This window comes from Dermochelys coriacea, chromosome 1, assembly GCF_009764565.3.
Source record: "Dermochelys coriacea isolate rDerCor1 chromosome 1, rDerCor1.pri.v4, whole genome shotgun sequence".
NCBI lineage: Eukaryota > Metazoa > Chordata > Testudines > Dermochelyidae > Dermochelys > Dermochelys coriacea.
This window is the reverse complement of record NC_050068.2, coordinates 310,350,205-310,372,199: the sequence shown is the minus strand read 5'-3', so window position 1 is coordinate 310,372,199 and position 21,995 is coordinate 310,350,205. Positions and strand designations below refer to the sequence as shown.

The 21,995-nt window shown below is 42.8% G+C and overlaps 1 protein-coding gene across 1 annotated transcript in view; it reads left to right on the top strand.

Annotated features, from left to right (window-relative positions):
* The first annotated feature begins 263 nt into the window (after positions 1-263).
* Positions 264-21,995, top strand: part of AASS (aminoadipate-semialdehyde synthase) — a 101,569-nt gene continuing 79,837 nt past the window's right edge. Inside the window, 1 exon segment of the mRNA XM_043507694.1 lies at positions 264-331. Coding sequence (XP_043363629.1) covers positions 264-331 — 68 coding nt within the window.

Genomic DNA, 21,995 nt, shown 5'->3' with positions numbered 1-21,995 from the left:
GGCACCACCCATCTTTTGGCATTGCAAAAGTGATGCCAAGCCAGGGAAGTCTAAACTCCACCCTCTGATCCCATGGGCTCTGTGGGCCGCTCCCTGGGAATGGGGTTTCGCTGGGGGTGGATGGTGCGGTATGAGGCAGAAGCAGTGCTTATGCAGTGTTGATTGCAAAAGCAGTCACAGCACAGTACTTGGTCTTCACCCTCAGTAGGGTTAGCTATGGCTGCTCTCCATCGCACACCATAGCACAGAGCCTGGGGTCGCAGATGGCGGCGGCAGCCACAGGCCGACAGTCCAAGCATGTTACACGGGAGGATAATGGAACGTGCAACAGGTGACGCAAAGCCAAGGTTTAAGACAGAGTTTCTCAAACTGGGGGTGGGGGGCATGACCACTCAGGGGGTTGCACGGATAGTACGTGGGAGGTCGCGAGCTGTCAGCCTCCACCCCCCCCAAACCCTGCTTCACCTCCAGCATTTGTAGCAGTGTCAAATATATTTAAAAAGTGTTTTTAATTTATAAGTGAGGGGTGGAGGGGATCGAACTCAGAGGTTTGCTGTGTGAAAAGGGTCACCAATACAATGGTTTGAGAGCCACGGGTGTAAGAGAAGTGGTGTTTGGCTGACTCCCACATTTAATGTGCAGAGCAGAGCTGTTTGGAATTGCAGCAAAAAAAGGAAAACAAGAGCATGATCACTTTTGTGGGTTTTTTTGTTTTTGCCAGTCCTAATGTACAGAACCCTCCCTGCACAAATGGTATATCTGCTGTGACACCTGTCAGTCCTGGAATGATGTTTGGCTCACATGTCAGAAATCCATGTATGGACACAGATGATCCAAAAATATTCAGTAACACATACTCAGTAACATAGTACCGTAAACATAATCATATTCATAGCAGAGCTTCCAGCCATTCAGAGCTGACCCTCCATGAAGACTGTGGGCTGAATTTTCAGCAATGCCAAATTCTTGTGCCTTGGAGAGTCTACGACTACTTCGAACTTGGAGATAGCTGTGGGTCAGACTGACTCTTGATGTAAAGTAGAGTGGCCACAGGGCAGCTCTAATTTATGCTGGCAAAGGAGCAAGTTAATACTGCTCTTACAGAGGATGAGGCTGGGTAAGGCACTAAGCCCTGATCATACCCACCTTTTCTACAGAGTTCCTAAAATGGCATCATTTCTCCAGGAACAGACAGTAGCAGTTTTCTCATATTTTATACTCATTTCAGAGGCTTATGTGTAACTGGCAACTGTTTTCGTCCAATGCATGCCATGCTCCAGATGGGATAACTAGGCCGCAAATCACCTTGCCTTTCTGTGCCTCAATTTCCCCTTCTGTAAAGTTGGGGTAATAATATTTACTAACACAAAGTGATGTTGTTTTAGGCCCTGTATAAACTTAGGCCAGGTCTACACTACAGACCTATATTGGTATAACTGTGTCGCTCATGGGATGTGAAAAATCTACACCCCTGAGCAACATAATCATACCAACCTAAACCCCCGCACCCCAGTGCTATGTCAATGGGGAGCTTCTCTCGAGGCAGAGGATTAACTACACTGATGGGAGAAGATCTCGCCTGTCAGTGTAGTAGTGTCTTCACTGAAGTGCTGCAATGCTGTATGTGAAGACAAGCCCATAGAAGTAGTCATAATTTCTGTCCTGAAGATCTTACAATCTCAGAAAGAACCTGGAGGGTATTATTAGAACCAAGGCTGCTCGTCTGGGCAGCTATAGCTGCTGCAGACAATACTGAAGCAGGAGTCCTGTGTCTGGAAGCTAGTGCTGTTGGATAAACAAAAATGCTCTGGACCCTCTGGTTAGAAAAAAATAACTGCGCAGGAAGGAGACAATTGACTACGAGGGATCTGTATACTGTTTTTTGTTCAAAAAGGGAAACGCATGACCCAGCATTAATTTGCATTACTTCATTTGGCTGAATTGTTGAAACTTCTTAAATATTTTGGAGTAAGCAGGAAACTAGCATTTATTTTGTTTGGTTTTGAAATGGTACTTTATTGAAAGTAGCAGTTCATCATGACACCGGCCGTTTTCTAGGCTTGTTGATAACAAAATCAACACATATAGTATTTCAAGATAGGCTTTTAAAGTAATAAAACATTTGCTTGTATTTGCCTTGATATGTAAACTTGAATATATAAAATCTCCCCCTTTGTTCACCCACCTGTTGCAATTTGTTTCAGACTAGCCTTATAAACTCCCTGCGGCAAGGACTGTCTCTTACTAGATCTGAACAGCGTCTAGAACAATGGGGCCCTAAACTGGTTGGGGCATTTAAAAACTGGTGTTAACATAATAATGTTCCAGTAACTACATCATTATATGTTCTTATATGAGCAGAATTTTTAGCAAGTTTATATAGTCAGCACTCTTTTTACTTGAGGCTCAACCAACTCCCATTAAAGTCAATGGAAAAATGTCTATTGATGTCAGTGGAAGCTGGACTGGATAGCTGAACCAGATGCTTTCTGGGATAGATAATTTATCCTACTTTACAAGACATCTGGGAAAGTGAAATAGGTTTTTGGTCCTTTCTCTATCATTCCTCATAGTTCTCCAAGCAGTCTGAAACAATGTATCTCAATCAATTTGGATGTTCTGTTGGGCCTTATCTTCCATATCACAAACTTTTACTTTTTCACTGTTGTTATAATCTGAGTTATACAAGTACTATATGCTATTTCTTTGCAGTAGTGGAGTATCAATATGCAGTAGAGAGAAATTTACTGTATTACTTACATGTAAAGTTTTCAGTCACATTTTTAAGAGGTTAGCTAATAATGAATAAAATGGGTGTTTTATTAAAAGGGTGATTTTTAGTGGGAATTTAAATATTAAGTTTTGCTACTGACTTCAGTAGGGGCAGAACTGGGTCTACGAATACATATATTTTTGAAAAGGAATACTATGCATATTTCAAAAGTTTAATATCCTGGTGGATAAGTAGTTAAACCTAATAAAACAACCATATGAAGACGTGACATGATAAATTACAATTAAGCAAAATTTGAAAATGAGGAAACAAGTACATTGCAGGCCAAATATTCCCAGGCAGTCTCTAAAATTACAGGTGCAGTTTTACATGTGCAAATGCTTAGGGTCTCTTTCAGAATTTGTCCCTGAATCTGTATAGTACAGCCAATGCTGGCACTTTGAAGTCCATGAGTATTTTTCAGAGTCAGGACATTATTATACTTATGAAAGGATATAACATTCTGTGATGAATAGGTATGCAGTGTAAATGCTCTGTAGATATATATACCATGCAATCAGCCATGTATGCACAGTGTGATACTTCTGTTAATTGCAACAGCTGTAGTAAAGAACTAAGGCAGCAGCTTCTCATTCAGGTCTAAACAAATTAAAGCTAAATTTACAATGAATCCATCTGAAGAAGCTGAGTGTTGCTTTTATGGGTCATTAGCTATTAGCACTATTAGCAGTGTAAAAAGGTTGTTAATGAACTTACTATATATCACACAGCCTATTACTCAGTCTAAGAAACAGATTAAAAAAATGAGACTTTATATGTGATCTAGGAGTTTGGTGTTAACTCAAGTGCTTTCATTTTTTTTATCCTGTTAGAGAAACATGTCAGTGTTCATATCTGTTAATTTATGCAATTCAAGGTCCAGGTCAAAGTTCACTTAGAACTCTGTATGTAAGTATGATATGCTGTGTTTTCTTTTTTTGTCGTTTTCTCAGATCAGAACATGATCTTCTTGCAATCTCTAATAAGAAAATACTTAAATGTTCAATATATTCACATAATAGCCCAGAATGGATTATGATATTGGCTACTTCAGTCTTGAAATCTTCTTCACACCAGTGTAGGGAGTTGTTGTCAAGGAGAACAGATGGAATGCAAAATTGTGGGTTTTTTAATCCAAATCTGACTATTAATTCCATTTTCTTGTATCTGATCATATTAAAAACAAAAGTGGGTCATAACAAGATGCTCTTTAAATTATACACTCTTTTAGTTAAAAAGGACATACTTCTTGCAGTGGATGTTGGGAGATGTGGGCACTGGATTTAGCTGTAATGCTGGCTAACACGTGGCAGATCACTCCCTTTATGGAAGAAGTAATATGAGCTCGTTAGACTTGTGCAATGGAATTACACTGATCGTGGCTAAGACCTCAGCCCAACACAAAGAAACTCGGTTCAGAAAACCAGACAAAGAGGGAAATCTTGATTGTTAAAGTCATTCACAGCTCTGTTGTCTGCGTGACATCTGATATAGAGAGCAATTATTGTCCGTGGCTGGTAAACAGGAGGTAAACAATTCAAATTCAGTGGGAAAACCCAAGATTATCATTCGTTTGCCTCTCTTTTTTCCATTTGCATAAATAGCTGATTCACATGTGCAAAAGGGAAGTTAATATACTGTTGATTATTTTTGTTGTGGTAGCCTTCTAAATTCCCAAACGGGTACTGTACAATCTGTTCTGGGCACTGTACAAACACACACAAAAGGCATGTTCCTTGTCCTGAAAAGTCTATAATGAAAGGCCCTGATCCCTCCAGAGAATTGTGGGGCAGATGCTTGCGCCTGCGTGGAATCCCATTCAAGTGAGATTCTGAGTGCAGGACCAGGCTGAAAAAAATAACGATGGTAAGGCCTGGTCTACACTATGGGGTTAGGTCAAATTTAGCCATGTTAGGTTGATTTAAAAATGACTGCGTCTATATAACCAACCCCATTCTGTCGACCTAAAGGGCTCTTAAAATCTACTTCTGTACTCCTCCCCAAAGAAGGGAGTAGCGCTAAAATTGACCTTGCTGGGTTGAATTTGGGGTAGTGCGGACACAAATCGATGGTATTGGCCTTCAGGAGCCATCCCAGAGTGCTCCATTGTGACCACACTGGACAGCACTTTGAACTCCGATGCACTAGCAAGGTACACAGGAAAAGCCCCGGTAACTTTTTAATTTAATTTCCTGTTTGGTCAGCGTGGCGAACTCAGCAGCACTCAGCAGCACAGGTGACCATGCAGTCCCCCCAGAATCATAGACCGTAGAATGTTTCTATACTCCCCCTATCATCTCCGTCCCTGAGGTTATCGCAGATTAGAAGACAAAAAAAACGCACTCGCAATGACATGTTTTCCGAGCTCATGCAGTCCTCCTGCACTGATAGGGCACAGCTTAATGCATGGAGGTATTCAGTGGCAGAGGCCAGGAAAGAATTAAGTGATCGCAAAGAGCGGAAGCAGGTCGCGGTGCTGAGATTAATGGGGGAGCAAATGGACATGATAAAGCGTCTGTTGGAGCTGCAGGAAAGCCAACAAGAGCACAGATCCCCACTGCATCCACTATATAACTGCCTACCCTCCTCCCCATGTTCCATAGCCTCCTCACCCAGACGCTCAAGAACGCGGGTCGGGGTGGGGGTTCCAGACACTCAGCCACGCCACTCCACTCCAGAGGATGGCCCAAGCAACAGAAGGCTGGCATTCAAACAGTTTGATTTTTAGTGTGGCTACAATAATCAATGTGGCCTTGTCCTTCCCTCCTCCCCCACCCCACCCAGGCTACCTTGTCCGTTAGCTCTTTTTTTTAATTAATAAAGAAAGAATGCATGGTTTCAAAACAATAATGACTTTATTTCCTTTGCCAGCTGTAATTGAAAGGGGGAGGGTGGTTGGCTTACAGGGAATTAAAATCAACAAAGTGAGCTGGTTTGCATCAAGGAGAAACACTGTCACACCGAAGCCTGACCAGTCATGAAACTGGTTTTCAAAGCCTCTCTGATGCGCAGCATGCCTTGTTGTGCTCTTCTAATTGCCCTGGTGTCTGGCTGCTCAAAACTGGATGCCAGGCGATTTGCCTCAACCTCCCACCCCACCATAAATGTCTCCCGCTTACTCTCACAGATACTATGGAGCACACAGCAAGCAGCAATAACAATAGGAATGTTGGTTGCGCTGAGGTCTGACCTAGTCAGCAAAGAGTGCAAGCGAGCTTTTAAACGTCCAAAGGCACATTCTACCACCATTCTGTACTTGCTTAGCCTATAGTTGAATGGCTCCTTACTACTGTCCAGGCTTCATGAGCCATGGGTGCAAGGGGTAGGCTTGGGTAGGTGTGACCGTGCAGTGCTGCTGGCTGGGAGACCAGCCTGAGGCAGAAGCCTCCAGCTCACATGATATTTCAGGCAGGACTGAAGCTCCATGAGATGAAACTTAAAGAAGAAAATGACCTGGAGTCTCTGGCTTCCATTGGGTGCTCTAAGAGGAGAATAGCCATGTCTGTCCAGGTGCTCCTGATCAACCTCACTGAGGTCTGCCAGGAGTACCCAGGAGACGTATGACGGCTATCGGTCCTACTGCACCATCTGCCATGAAGGCAAGGAGCTGCTGCTATGTAGCAATGCAGTACTGTGTCTGCCAGCAGCCCCCGGGAGACGTATGGTGATGGTGAGCTGAGCAGGCTCCATGCTTGCTGTGGTATGGCGTCTGCACGGGTAACCCAGGAAAAAAGGTGCAAAACGATTGTCTGCCGTTGTTTTCACGGTGGGGGGGGGGGCTGACGACGTGCCCAAAACCACCCACAACAATGTTTTTGCCCCATCAGGCATTGGGAGCTTAACCCAGAATTCCAATGGGCAGCAGAGACTGCAGGAACTGTGGGATAGTTACCCACAGTGCACTACTCTGTAAGTTGATGCTAGTCACTGTAGTGAGGACACACTCTGCCGACTTAATGCGCTTAGTGTGACCATACGCAATCAACTGTATAAAATTGGTTTCTAAAAATTGACTTCTATAAAATTGACCTAATTTCGTAGTGTAGCCATACCCTTAGGCTGAAGGTCTGTGATCCACTATTTCCATAAAAAAATGATGAGATGTGGCTGCCTTAACCTTCATTGAGATGCAATAATGGTGTCTTGTTATCTGGTGATAATGCCACCACAGATATGCCATCTCTGCAGGAACAAAGAGGAGGTAAGTGAAAGATGGAGGGCCAGAGTCCTGGCACTCTTGGGCTGCTTGCACTTCATTGTTGATGCAAAGCAACCAAAAACACAAATTAACTGGTGAGTTAAACTGTATTTTTAGATGCTTTGGATCACTGAGGAGCACAACGCAACCAGAGTTTACTAGTGACTCTGGCCCAACAGTTCAATTTGGACAAAATGTTATACATTCCAACTTCAGCAAATAAAAAAAGGGGAAACTTAATCCTTGTCTGCACAGGGAAATTAGTGTAAAAAAAGCTCGGGTGTGAATTTAAAGCATACCAGCCACCCCACCCAAAGCTGTGTGTGGACACTGTTATGCCACACTAAGGCCTTGTCAACACTACACAGTTTGTCGACAAAAGTCAGCTCTTGTATAGATAAAAATGTTCCTCCAGCCAATTTAAATTCCCTTATATGCCGACAAAATAAAACCACCTCGATGAGTGGCATAGAGCTTTTTGCGACATAGTTAGAATGATGCAGTGTCAGTGTAGACAGTGCCCTTGCTTATGTCACCCTAACTGGCTTCCAGGAGGTATCCCACAATGCACATCATAACTGCTCTGGTCAGCAGTTTGAACTCCGTTGCCCTTCAGGTACGCAGGTATATGTCCCTCTGCTGTTTAAAGGTCTGTTTTCTTGACATGGACTGTTCTCACAGGATCTTCCCAGCTGATCATGCTGGCTTTCCGCAACAGACACACTCCCACATGGAGTACACTGGAGCTGTTGGATCTGTTGGGTCCATGGAGATGGAAGGTTGTGCAATCACAGAGTCTCTCAAGCTGTAGGAGCTCTGATATCCATGGGCAGATTGCTCATGGCATGCAGGAGCAGGAGCACGAAAGGGACACACAGCAATGCTGTGCTAAGGCCAAGGAGCTGAGGCTGGCATACCAGAAGGCAAGGGAGGATAACCATCACTCTGGTGCAGAGCTGAAAACATGCCACTTCTATGAGGAGCTGCATGCCATCCTCAGTGGTGACCCTACCACCACTGCCAAGAGACCTGTGGATACTTCAGGGGGACTAGAGGCAACTGCTAGTTGAGTCAACCATGAGGACAAAGTGGTGGATGAGGAAGTGGAGTTGGAGGAGGATGTGGGACATGTGACAGGGTTGGCTGATGGTGTATCAAACCAGGACCTACTTTCGATTCTGGAGGGGTCTAGCTAGCCCCAGCACTCCAGTTCTGGTGCTCATGAAGCAGGAGAGACAATCTCTGGTAAGTATGCACTTTGGTTTGATACTGCACAGTCATATGGTAGGGGAGGGATAAGGGATAGAAACTGCCAACAGAGTCTATGCAGCTATGCAGTGGGAGCCTGGTGGAAAAGTTTGTTACTGTACACCAGGTTGCATAGAGATCTCTAGGAAACTTTTGTGTAGGTACTCTGCAATTCTCTGCTGAAGGTTCCTTGGTACAGCTGCCTTGCTTCCCCCGCTGTAGGAAACTTTACTGTGCCAACTGGCAATTATTTCTGCAGGGACCAAAATAACACACAGGCAAGCAGCAATTGGACCCAGTCTGAAGCTACACACATGCAGGAGATGCATCCTTGCATCTTGAATTACCCTCAGGAATGAGGTCTTGGGTTCAATTACCCCAGTCTGTCGAAAAATGTGCCAGTATTCAGAATACTTTTCCTAGACACATGTAGTCATAGGTGCTGACTCCATGAGTGCTGTGGGGCTGGAGCACCCACAGAAAAGAAATAGTGGCAACTTGATGGATCAGTTCCTCCCCCTCTCCCCCAGCCCTCCTGCCTGCCAGTGGGTCCTGCCGTTCAGCTCCTCCCTGATGGAGTGGGATGCAGGGTTGGGAAGAGGTGAGGTGAGGGTGAGGACTTGGGGGAAGAGGTGGAGTGAGGGAGGGTCCTGGGGCAGAGCAGGGGTTGAGCACCCCCCCTCCAGGAACTGGGGAAGTCAGCACTTCTGCATGTAGTGACCCTCTTTGGAAACTACCCAGACCCTTCATCCTTTCTTGCCCATTCCCTCTTCCCATCCCCCACCCTGCCCAACTCGCCATATTTGGACTCTCACTTAGCTGTGTGTTAGCAAAGGGACAGTGAGAAAGAGGTGTATCTGACTTTTGTGATTCACAGCTTTGAGTGCACTCCCAGTATTGTCTCTGTTCATTGTTTCTTTGGTTTTTGCAGATATGCCCTTGAGGAGAACCCCTACACACTGGCGGAGTGCCTCTGTCAGACAAGGAGGTGAACCAGGAGGAGTAAGGAGGATATGTTTAGAGAAGTGCTGCAGTCAACAGCCAAACAAGAGCATGGAGGGAGACAATTAATGAAAAACTCATGCTGGATAGCCTCAAAAGGAGATATGGGCAGAAGCGAATGATGGATGGACAGGAGTGGATGATAAAGATACTGGAGGGACAGGTAGAGATGCTCAAGTCCCACATAGCGCTGCAATCTGAGTGCATGTATGCATGACTCCCCCTGCAGCCAATACAGAACACCATTCCATGCCCTCCACAAACTCCCCCAACAGATTCCTTGCATGTTCCCATTCCATCACAACACCCCTTGCAATCCACCCCTAGAGACTGGTTTCATGATGAAAGCTGGAGTTACACACAGGTGTGAGAGCATGAACCGAGAGACTGCTCCTCATTGCCATGTCCCCTGTTTGCAACAACAACAAAAAATATGTTTTATCCTTTAATTAAAGTCTAGAATTTGAAACAAAATAAGTCTTTATTTGTATCATGCTCATGGTAGTTGCTGTTAAAATTCAAACACAGTGGCTATAGGCAGGAACATTTGCACACTACAATTAAAGCTCAGGTAGCAAGCATTACAGGGGTCATTTAAGGGAGCAAATAAATATTACCTGACTGAATGCATCACATAAAGACACATTACTGGTCCTCATAGTCAAAATGCTCCTTCAGATCCTCCCTGATTCTAATAGCCCCCGCTGAGCCCCTCTAATTGCCCTGGTATCTGGCTGCTCAAACTCAGTGGCCAGAGGATCCAGCTCAGCACTCCACCCTGGGAAAACTTCCCCCCCCTTCACTTCACAAATGTTATGAAGAGCAAAGCAGGCTGCTATGACCATCGGAATATTTTCCTCATTGAGGTCTAACCTGCCAAAAAGGCAGTGCCAGTGACCTTTTAAAATCCAACAGTCATTCGGGAGCAAGTGGTAGGCGGGATCTCCCAGGATCACTATAGGCATTTGCACATCACCCAGTGGAATCTTCTGGTCTGGAAAGAAAGTCCCAGTGTGCAGCTTTCTAAACAGTCCCGTGTTCCTAAAAATGCATGCATTATGAACTTTCCCTGACCAGCCCTCATTGATGTCAGTGAAACAGGCCTGGTGATCCATTAGTGCCTCCAAGAAATAGCCCTTTCAGTTGATGTACTCTGTTGTAAGATGGTCTGGGGCCAAAATTGGGATATGCGTGCCATCTATTGCCCCACTGTAGTTAGGGAATCCCACTGCCGCAAACCCATCAATTATTTTCTGCTCATTACCCAGAGACACAGTCGTTCATAGCAGGAGGCAATTAATGGCCTTGCACACTTGCCTCACCGCAACCCTCACCATGGACTTTCCAACTCCAAACTGACTCATGGTTGACCGGTAGTAGTCTGGATTTGCCATACAGCAATTGCCACTTGCTTTTCCACTGCACGGGCAGCTCTCACTCTGGTGTCCTTATGCCGCAGGGCAGGGGTGAGTTCCACACACCGTTTCAAGAAAGTGGCTTTGTGTGTCCAAAAATTCAGCAGCCACTGCTCATTATCCCATATGTGAATCATGATGTGATTGCACCACTCAGTGCTTGTTTCTCGAGCCCAATATCAATGGTCCACTGTATGCAGCTGCTTCGTGAATACCAGAAGCAATCTTGAATTGTTTCTTTCCATTGCACAACACAGATTCATTTTCTGTTTCCCAGCTCATAAAATATTTCTGAACCAGCCATAATGTTCATAATGTTCCTCACCAGACTGGTCAGCAGTACAGGATCCATGCTTTCCATCGGAGATGGTGGGCTTACAATTTATAGGGGCTGTTAAAAAAATAGCACAAAACCAAGTCAGAAGCTCGTGGAATATTGGGATGGAAAGAACTGCATCATGAGATGGTGAACACATTCCCATGATGCACTGCGATCCATTCCCAGATCTCCCAGTGGCAGAGAGGGGATAGCTATCCATGATGCAATCCTCTCTCTGTTGATGCAAGAGCACTGACAGTGAACGCACTCTGCTGACACAAGGAGCATTGTCTGGATGTGCACAACTGATGTAATTAAAGAAGCTTATGGTCATTGATGTAACTTAAGTTGACTTAATTCTGTAGTGTAGACAAGACCTAAGACTGCCTTTGTGCACTTTAGTGAAATACACTTCCACAGTGTAGGAGTAGCTAGTGAGCACTATCTATTCTGCTCTAGGTACTCTGGGATTTTTCCTTGTATAGACAAGCCTTTAGTGTTAATATGCTTACACTAATTTCTTTTGCTTTTTGTCTTTACTTTCCCTTGGCATCAAATAATTTGGAACCAGGACAGATTGTCAGGTTAGGAGGTCAATAAACCGTAGTGTCAAGGTTCCATAAATACTCAGTGGCAAAGACAAAGTCCAAATGTGGGATTTAATGTGTGCCAAAGAGCCAAAAAGTAGGGATGCAAACATTTATTCATGCAGAAACTCAGAGATTGTGGGAGATTCATTCCTTTAGGGTGAATCTTTCTCTGTCTGATGAGTCTTTATTTCTGATGTAAATAATTTTCAACAATAAAATGAAGGGACACAAAATGTGTGTGGAATGGAGAAGATTTTGGGACTAACTTGATTGCTAACCTTTTGAAATGTAGGCAGTTTGAGAGGAATGTTCACTTGACATGTCATAACAGCTCTGTTGACAGGAGGAGCTGTTACTGAAGGGTAAGGAGGAATGTATTTTATAAAAATAATGTATAATCCACTGTACCCCTATTGTAGTTTAGTACTATACAGAATAAACAGCCTTATGAACAGTAGTTACTGTGAAGGCATAACGAAAAGCTGGTTTTCTAAGATTAATGACACGTGTGGTTTAATTTTTATTTTGAATAAAAAAAAGCCATGGCTAAATTGTAGTATATGAGCCTTATGTACAGGGGAAATCTGGATTCAAATGAGATTAACTCACACATGAAAAATGAGTTTGATTGTCACAGCCTAGCTCCTAAGGCAAGTTTGTCTACAAAATAAATCCCATTCAATTCAGCACCATCTCTGGGCAGAATTGCATGGGTGTTGTGTAGGCCAGGGCTGAGATGTATTGGCAGAGTGTCTGTAAGTGGAGAAACATGCACTGTGCCAGGCTTGAGCCAGTGTTCTAATCCCTTGAGTGGGTGTAAAAAGCACCAAGTTAAGAGGGGATTGGGAGGAAGCTATAGTGCTCTGAGTTTCCTTGGTCTATGTGAGAAATAGGGAAATGTTCTCATCTCTTAAGCGCTTTTCTCTGATAAAAGCATGACTGGAGGTTCCTACTGCTGAGTGCTGATGAAAATTGAAATCCTGGTGGGCAGCTTTGTGCGTATGGCACTGGACTAAGCCTCAGGAGATGAGTTCAATTTCTGGTTCTCCTATAAATTTCCTCTGTGACCTTGGGCAAGTCATATGGGGGAAATCTTTAAAAAAGTGGTCAGCCCCCAGCCATTTGCAATCCTCCCTACTCTCAGTGGGACCTTCTGAATGTTGGGCAGCACCTATGTAACCCTTCTGACCGTCAGAGTTGGCAGCAACAAGGGCCGGGTTCAGTATCTAGGGGTTCCATTCCAATAACGCAATGCAAAACCGGCTTGAGCCCCCACCCAGTGACCTGGGACAAATATATACCACCCCTGCTGGGCGCCTCCAAGAGGCAATATTTCCCCTCTTGCAAGCACATAGTCTGTGTGTAGCAACAAGCCTTTTAATAACAGAGAGAAACAATGTGGCATTATGTTGGGGAAACACTACCAACAGGATTCATAACACAACCCATGAGCAAAAACCCACCCCAAGCAAATTGGGGCATGTCATTTCCCTTTGGTTCTACAGTCCAGCAACCCAAAATCACCCAAAGTCCCAAAAGTCCAACAACCCAAAAGTCTCTGTCCCTGGTCAGGGCAGCCCCAGAGTTTGAAAGTTTAACTGCAGAGTTTTACCTCCCAACCTGGGTGGATATGGGGGGGGAGGGGTTAAGGGGCACCTTACATGGTCCAAAGCTTATTGCCCCACCTCTCCATGGGCTCCGCTCTGCCAGCGCCCCCCCCATGAGCTGCTCCAGGCATCCGACAAACTGCTCTGCTCCACCAGCCACTCTGCTCGCCGTGCTGCAAACTGCAATGCTCTGCCAGCCGTCCCCACAACCTGCTCCGCTCCACCAGCTGCTCTGCTCACTGTCCCGCAAACTGCTCCGCCATATATCTTCAGGCTCCCCCACTACACAACACTCAGTGATTTCAACTCTTAGTAAGTTTAGCTCTTTTGTGATTTCAGCTTGTAGTAAGAGAGCCTCAGTGGTGGTACACCATTAGCCCAAAGTGAATTCAGCTCAGCAACCTGTAACTAGACTCCTAATAGAATCAAAACTTAGTTCTGATATTCTACAGTGGAGAGAGAAGAAAATGCAATTAGCATGTAAGACCCTCACCAGGGGACCCATACCACCAAATATTAATACCTGTCCCCAACCTCTTTTCATTCACTGGGTGTTGGAACCCGTGACCCTTGCCTAGTGAGTGCTGATTAGTGAGTCCCTACATCATAACAAAAGGCAGAGTATAGTTCCACTGTCCTTGATTCACATAATCAGAATAACAACAGTTTATTCCTGCCCTAATAACAGAGAAACTGGGGCTCCTACAGCAGCCAAAGTGACCATCTAGGCAGGGTGGGTGTGCCTATACAAATGAGATCAGCCCCTGAAGTTCTTTTTCACAACCCACCATGACTCGCCACCAGATGTCAGGGTAGAGCTCATCCTGACTGCTTACACCTAATTAGGAGCCAAGCTCTTCTGAAAATCTGGCTATTTACCTGGAGGAGGAGAAGTGGGCTGCCTGCTGTGAGACACCTTGAGTCCTGGCCTGGTAGAACTGGTAGCCAGGAGTCTTTTAAGAAGCTTCTCTGCCATTTCATCTTCCCCTCTGCTTGCTGAGGAGTGGTCTTACATACAGTGTTAGGCCTCAAAGTAAAGGCCAAAAGAGTAACTCTCCTCTGGCAGGAGCAGACAGCTCTTCACTGTTAGCCAGGCCAAAACTAAAGAGAAGTTATGTTTAGAAAGGTTACTTGAAGCAAAAAAGATTGTTTTGCTCAATTCGGAAGCAAGTGCCTAACTATTTCCAGGCAGGTGGCCAAGTGAGCCAGGAACATCATTACAGGGCATAAAGGTCAATTCCTTTTTCAGCTTTAGATGGCTACCAATCTCTCCTGAATGCAAACAGCACCCATCACTGAAGACTTATAGACACACACTTGTTAGAGCAACATCAGAACATTAATCAACCTATTGCCCTGTTAAGCAATACTTTCCTTTAGGTATGTCTGCACTTTGGGCTGAAATGTGTGATTTCCAGCTCAAGGACCCATACCTGTGCTAGCTCAGTTGAATTTGCATGGGTACATCTCTTTGAGTTGGAAATGATGCCTCTAGTTTGAATTGCAGACACACCCTTAGGGCTTGGCTACACTGGAAAGTTCAAAGCGCTGTTGCGGGAGCACTCCCGTGGCAGCGCTTTGAAGTGTGAATGTGGTCGTGCGTGAGCGCTGGGAGAGAGCTCTCTCAGCGCTTCTTGCAATCCACCTCCATGAGGGGATTAGCTCCGAGTGCTGGGAGCACAGTTCCCAGTGCTTGAAGCCTGTCCACACTAGCACTTTAAAGTGCTCTGACTTGCTGCGCTCAGGGGGGTGATTTTTCACACCCCTGAGCCAGCAAGTTAGAGAGCTATAAAATGTGAGTGTAGCCAAGCCCTAAGTCTCAAATTAAGAAAATGAGCATGCATGCATACACATAAACATGTGCATCCACATTATGGACTGAAGGAATTACATTTACAGCATTTTAGAAAACAGTTATTTTTCCAGTGAAATTTCAAGATGTTTGTTTCCTTTAATTTGGAAATGTGGAATTATTTGCATGCCATGCTTCATCTCAGAGTGAAATTTAAGGTACAGAGCTAAGCCTCTAAATATGAGATTTAGAATGGAAATATTGACAGATATTTGACCATACAAGTGTTATTAGGTGCTGCTGTTGAGACTATACTTGGCAGATGAAAAGTCTCAAGTTTGCGACAAACACATCTCCTAAATCGTATGACTACCACCAAAAAAATGTGTGGTCATAAGATCAGAAAATAATGGTTTGGAAAGGCATTTGGTAAATAAAAACTCGTACAAATAAATTGGGAATTATGGCAAACATCTTAAGCGTATATCTTTTCTAAGCTTGATAGAAAGGTATGTGTCATAAATATAAAGGGAAGGGTAACCACCTTTCTGTATACAGTGCTATAAAATCCCTCCTGGCCAGAGGCAAAACCCTTTAATCTGTAAAGGGTTAAGAAACTAAGGTAACCTCGCTGGCACCTGACCCAAAATGACCAATGAGGGGACAAGACACTTTCAGATCTGTTGGTGGGGGGAGGGAACAAAGAGTTCTGTCTGTCTGTGTGATGCTTTTGCCGGGAACAGATCAGGAATGCAGCCTTACAATTCCTGTAAAGTTAGCAAGTAATCTAGCTAGAACATGCGTTAGATTTTCTTTTGTTTAATGGCTGATAAAATAAGCTGTGTCTTTTTGTAACTTAAGGTTTTTGCCTAGAGGGATTCTCTGTGTTTTGAATCTGTTTACCCTGTAAGGTATTTACCATCCTGATTTTACAGAGGTGATTCTTTTACCTTTTCTTTAATTCAAATTCTTCTTTTAAGAACCTGATTGATTTTTCATTGTTCTTAAGATCCAAGGGTTTGGGTCTGTGTTCACCTGTACCAATTGGTGAGGATTTTTATCAAAGGAATTCCTACCAGGAAAGGGAGTGTAGGGCTTGGGGGGATATTTTGGGGGAAGACGTCTCCAAGTGGGCTCTTTCCCTGTTCTTTGTTTAAAATGCTTGGTGGTGGCAGCATAGGGTTCAAGGACAAGGCAAAGTTTGTACCTTGGGGAAGTTTTTAACCCAAGCTGGTAAGAATGAGCTTAGGGGGTCTTTCATGCAGGTCCACACATCTATACCCTAAAGTTTAGAGTGCGGAAGGAACCTTGACAGTATGTAATAAGGAATATAGAGAAAAGAGAGTCACAGTTGGACAGATAGAAAAATTACAATGTCAGGATGTGATTCACTGTAGCAACTTGCATGGAACTTGGAGGGAGGAGCACAGGTTGCAGGAGGGAAGAGTTTGGAGGAGGCCCCAGGAACTGGGATAGTTTGTACCTGGTTAGAATGCTAACTACAGTAGCAGCATCTCTGTAGACAATTCTCTTAACAAAGAATCAATTACATTTTACAAGCTTAGAATCCTCTCATGTTATTAGCTAGCATGAGGTACTTGAAACATTTTCCAAAAAGTGATTCAGCTTTATGAAGGTTGAAAAATCTCCAAGAACTATGTTAACTGGCCTTGTGCAATGTAGAAGTCAAATTGATTTTCACTTAATCAGACCCTTAGTGCTTATGATACATTGAATAGAATTAATACTGAAACATCCCGGGAAATAAAGATTTCTAATAAATAATATGTTTACTCTACAAATATTGAGTTTAATGGAATTGGATCAGAAACATAAGGCTACTGAAAGGAGAGGATGATATACTATTGAATAGTAATTTAAATATTGAACAATAGGAAATTCAAAGCTCAGGAAAAAACAGGGGCTGATATTCAATCCTTAAGATATTGCCCACTATTTTGTCCCCATTTACATGGACATAGTTTATTCTAAAGTCAGTGAGAGTTTCAGACGTGACTGGAGGCTGAATTTATCCCAATATGTTGAATTTCAGAACAGAGTAATAATAAAAGATTATTTTTTTGTTGCATTGGGACATAGTTCAAGCAACGCAAAAAAAAAAAAAAAAAGGTGTGTGTGTCAGAATGCACATTTAGTGGGTCATGGCCAAACTGGATAGTGCAAAGCCACTGTAATGAATTAACTTTGATTCTTATAATGAACTCCAGACATTTAAATATAGTATTTTATTTATTCAATAGTTTGTAATTGCTAAGCAGGAATCACTGATCTTGATTAACTTTTCTTGACCAGTTCCTCCAAATTGTGCTGCTGCTCAGCCATTGTTTTGAGCTGAGGTGTAAAAAACAAAATTTGGTGCCATCAAGTAGAAATATTCTGTAATGCTGAGCAGAAGTGTCAAAGTGGCAGGACACAGTTTTGAGCAAACATTGGCACTTAAGAATGTTGTGCTGTGAACATTTTCTTCTCCCTATGCACACCTCCCACCTCCTACCCCCTTCCAAAAGATACAGAAATATTCCCAACTGTTCACAGGCTTTAGGTGCTAAAATGCTTCTCTTTTGCACAAGGCAAATGCATGTAATCTTTCCCCATCTCTTCTTTACTGGACAATCACATTTATTTTGGTCATTGTAAGGAGAAAATCCCTTTCCATTATTTTGTGATTTCCATTATGTAACCCTGACATTATTGCCCCTAAACACTAATCTATTGCTAGATTATACTTCATTGTAGAATGTTATTTTTTAAAAAAAAAAGAACAGGAGTACTTGTGGCACCTTAGAGACTAACAAATGTATTTGAGCATCGGAAGTGAGCTGTAGCTCATGAAAGCTTATGCTCTAATAAATGTGTTAGTCTCTAAGGTGCCACAAGTACTTCTTTTCTTTTTGCGGATACAGACTAACATGGCTGCTACTCTGAAACCTATTTTTTTTTAGTGATTTCTCCAAATTTTCAGACAGTTAGCAATTACTAGTGTTTGATGATCTAGTTCTAGTTTTGGAGTATTGAAAGTGATTTTCTTTGGCTTGCCATGCGAAATTTCTTATCAGGCAGAAATGCTGTGATATCGGTAGGGTGAACCATAAAGGTTTGTATTATACTCATAAACTGCTGACATGTACTCTCCAGCTTAACTCTATTTTAACCTAGTTTTTGTCTGCAAACTGAGTCACAGATAGAGTTTGAAAAACCCTATTAGATTACTCAGCCTATGTCCCTGCTAGTGCAGATTTGGTCCCTACAGTACATTGCCTCGTTTGTTGTCCAATCCAGTTTTAAATATCCCAAGAGATGGCATTTTCACTATTTTCCTTGAGAAACAATTTGATATTCTCATTTATTTCACTGTCAGGAAGCTTTCAGACTAAATTTTACCATTCTTAATTTTATCCCATCACTAATAGTTAACATCCCAAAGTATTGTATTAAATTATAGTTAAGGTTACACAAGTGTATTTCCTAACAACACAATCACTATAAAAATCAAGGAAATCGACAGTGAACAACATTAATATCCACTCCAATCTTAATTCATATGCTTTCCTATACAAACATCATAATACCTAAGTGCACTGGCAGAGTCTTGAACTCTACAAACTCTTTTTCACTTCCTAGATACAATCATGAGAATGTGCATGTCTAGTTCCTCAAAAATCTCCTTTGTTGCTGAAATGCATTAGTACATGTTCGGAGGGGCAGGAAAAAGATATCTTCAAGCCACCTTTTTACTGTCATGACCTGGACTTGGGCGGTCAGGCCTAATGTCAAAGTCCAGGGGCCTACGATGGAAGTTAGAACCTGGGGCGGTGTCTAAGAGCAGTAGGCTGAGTTCGGGACTTGGATCAGGGTCCTAGTACTGATGCTAAGGGACAGGAACAGAGCCGGGGTTCCAGGGGCAAAAATAGGGCCTATAGCCAAGGTCCGAGTTCAAACGATGAAGCCTGGAGTCAAAGCTGTAGTCAGATTCAAGCACCAAAGCCTGAGGTCAAAGCCAGAGTCAGAATCCAAGTACCAAAGCCAGGGGTCAGGACTGGAGTCAGAGTTCAAGGGTAGAAGCTGAGGGTCTGATTTGGGGTTGAAGCATGGGAGTGAGCCAACAGGCAGGTCCACCACTACAGCTAGCAGGCATATTCACCTCACCGCACAAACAGTTCCTGGAACTCCTCTAGGGCTTAAATAGAATACCTGGACCAATCAGGGGCCACAAGAGAAGCTGTCAGCCAAGTCTTCCCAGGTGATACTTCCTGTGGCATTTATCTCCACAGGGTCTATGTGGCAGTACATGTGCCCATACCATGGTTGCTGGATAGAGGCCTTGGCCATTTGGCAGACCTGGCTTCTAGTGCCGTCCCTGCAGAACCTCACATTTCCTTTCTATATTCTGGGGCTCAGTTCCTGGTATAAGTTACAGAAGCCTCAAAGCTCTAATTAATGCTCATGTCCATAGTGCCCCTGTTAGTGCTGGGATTAATGGTAGCTCAGTGGATTTCAGTCATGCCCTTGATGCTCCCCCCCCTCACATGCCCAAAATTTGCCCTTTGTGCCAGGGAGTAAGGCTGGTGTAGAGCCCTTATGCCAGTCAGGGTCTCTTCCTGCACAAAGGGTGTTCCCATGAGGGATGGTTACACACACTTTGAGGCCCCTTTTCAGGGTTCTTACACCTCAGAGTGGTGTAAATGAGCATTAGCCCCCTATGTCTTGAAGGAGTGGTGTGTCAGTATTAGAAACACTGACTCCATCGAGAATAAAGTCTTCTGCAAATATATTTCCAGGAAAGAGAGACAGACACACATTAAATATGTGGGTGTGTTAGGGATTATGGCAGATAGATGTGACTAGCTGTTATAAAATTTCTTCATGTGGTATATTTAGCCATGTCATTATTTTGCTTCTGCTTTCTGTATGCTGCGTCTTGAAATCTTTAGGGACCTTACTGTCTGGAAAGTATGTTCCTTTTTGTATGGAAATCATAAAATCCCACCACATCCAACACACAATTGTCTCCCCAAGGACATCAATTGGACTTTTGCTATTGATTTAACCTGAAATGGGATCAGGAGGATCCTAACTAATTCATGGGTACTCTGAATAAAATGAGAGATTTTTTTGCTTCTTATTGGTTGGTACTAAGCTATGTTGTATCATATACCTTGATTCAAACATACCATAAGCATCTCTTTTATTATTTTATTGGTCATAATATTAGTTTTTAAGTTGGAAAGTGCATATTGATTTTCTCCATTTTAGAACTTCCTTTGTAGATGGCCACTTCCATGTGTTTTGTTGAGTATTGTCAGAACTATAACTAATTTGAATTTCACACCCTATATTTAGATAATCCGCTCATAATTAAGAAAATTGGTTAGGTGACTGGATGACTTTATAATGACTTAATAGCATTGATTTGTAAACCCAAAGAGAATTTTCTTTTGGTGAGTTCTAATATCCTCGTTTTCTTTGAAAAGAAAATTGTTAAATATTTGCTGATATAAAAAAAATCTGAAAAAGCCTGTTCAACTCACTACTACTGTCTGAAGCTCAGGATTCGTAAATCTGGTTTATTGTCTTCTGTTTTATTGTTTCTTCTGCTCAAGAAGCAAAATCAAGGTAATGGTTTAGTGCTAGACTTTTGTTGCTATGGGACTATTCATTATCTTATAATATGTGATGCACAAACCAGAGACACAAAGATTTGATTTCATAGACATAATATGATCTCTTTAATCCTTGCATGGCTATTGGATCACTCAGAACCGTAGTTTGCAGAAAATTTTTTATTCACCAAATGGCTGTGCTCAGTACTTTTAAACACATTCTTTCATTTAAAAGATTTTAAAAATCATATGTGTGTGTGTATACATTATATGTATATTTACACACATCTTTTGCCCCAGTTATAGGAATATTAATACTCTGATCATAATATATAAATCATACTACATTTTGGGATTCATAGATTTTCTACTGATATGGTCACAGATTTGGAGCTGCTGTGTAATAATTTATGACTGCAGTATGTTGGCCTGGTTGCTGTGGTGTTTGCTGTATGACTATATTGGTTTAACTCCACAGCACTCTGTCTGGAAAAACAGGCAGGAAGGAGAAGAATGGTTCAGGCGAAGCCCCCTCTCAGCAAATACTAAATAGTTGTTCAAGGATAATGCCAGAATTATTAGCTTTCATGATTTTCCCTCTTCGCCAGCCAACCTACAAAACTGGTTATACCGGGACAGGGAAAGTCTGTGAACATAGAAGGATGAAAGGACTCTTGACAGCTTATTAAGGCATACTCAAGAGAGAGGGAATCATTGTTCTGAAGAAACAAACTGAGACACAGGACCCCGACAGAGGTGTCTGAAGAAGTTAGGCCTGCCTCGGTTATCATCAGGGTTAGCTAAGAACTTTAGGTAAGACAGACGTGTAAATGGTTTGGTGTTTAAAATCCTTTTTCTCCAAATGTTTTGTTCCCATTGTTACAACAAACACTTTTGTTTTAAGAAGGCAGTTTCTTTCTAATCACTGTATACCACTGGTCACAGACTCCTGAAGGGGAGAACCTCAGGTGCCCAAACTTAGTCAGACCTGCAGCATGAGAACAGAGGTTTATGCAAAACAAAGCACTGTGGACCATGGCCTGATCTAAGAAGTGGGAGAATTGTGAAATTCCATCCCAGTATAGGTAAAGTCATGAGGCCGGAGGCCTGAAGGAGTGCTCTCAGAATGACCAGAAAGGGCACAGAGCTGTAGTTAGCCCTGAAAACATGACAGGTATATTTTAGGAACCTCTCCAAATTTTAAAGAAATAAAAGTGAAAATTGAATAGTAATTAAAGTCCAGATTTCTCTGTGTATGTTTCTCCTTCTTTCTACCTCACCCCCCAAAATAATGCACACACTCAGAGTTTTCATCTTCTTAATGAAAGTGTGTGTTTAGAAGTATTTAACATAGCCATTTGGTGAATAAAAGTAAAATTTTTACCATTTGGTGGTAAAAATATCCTCATGCATTTTTCACCTTTACTGTA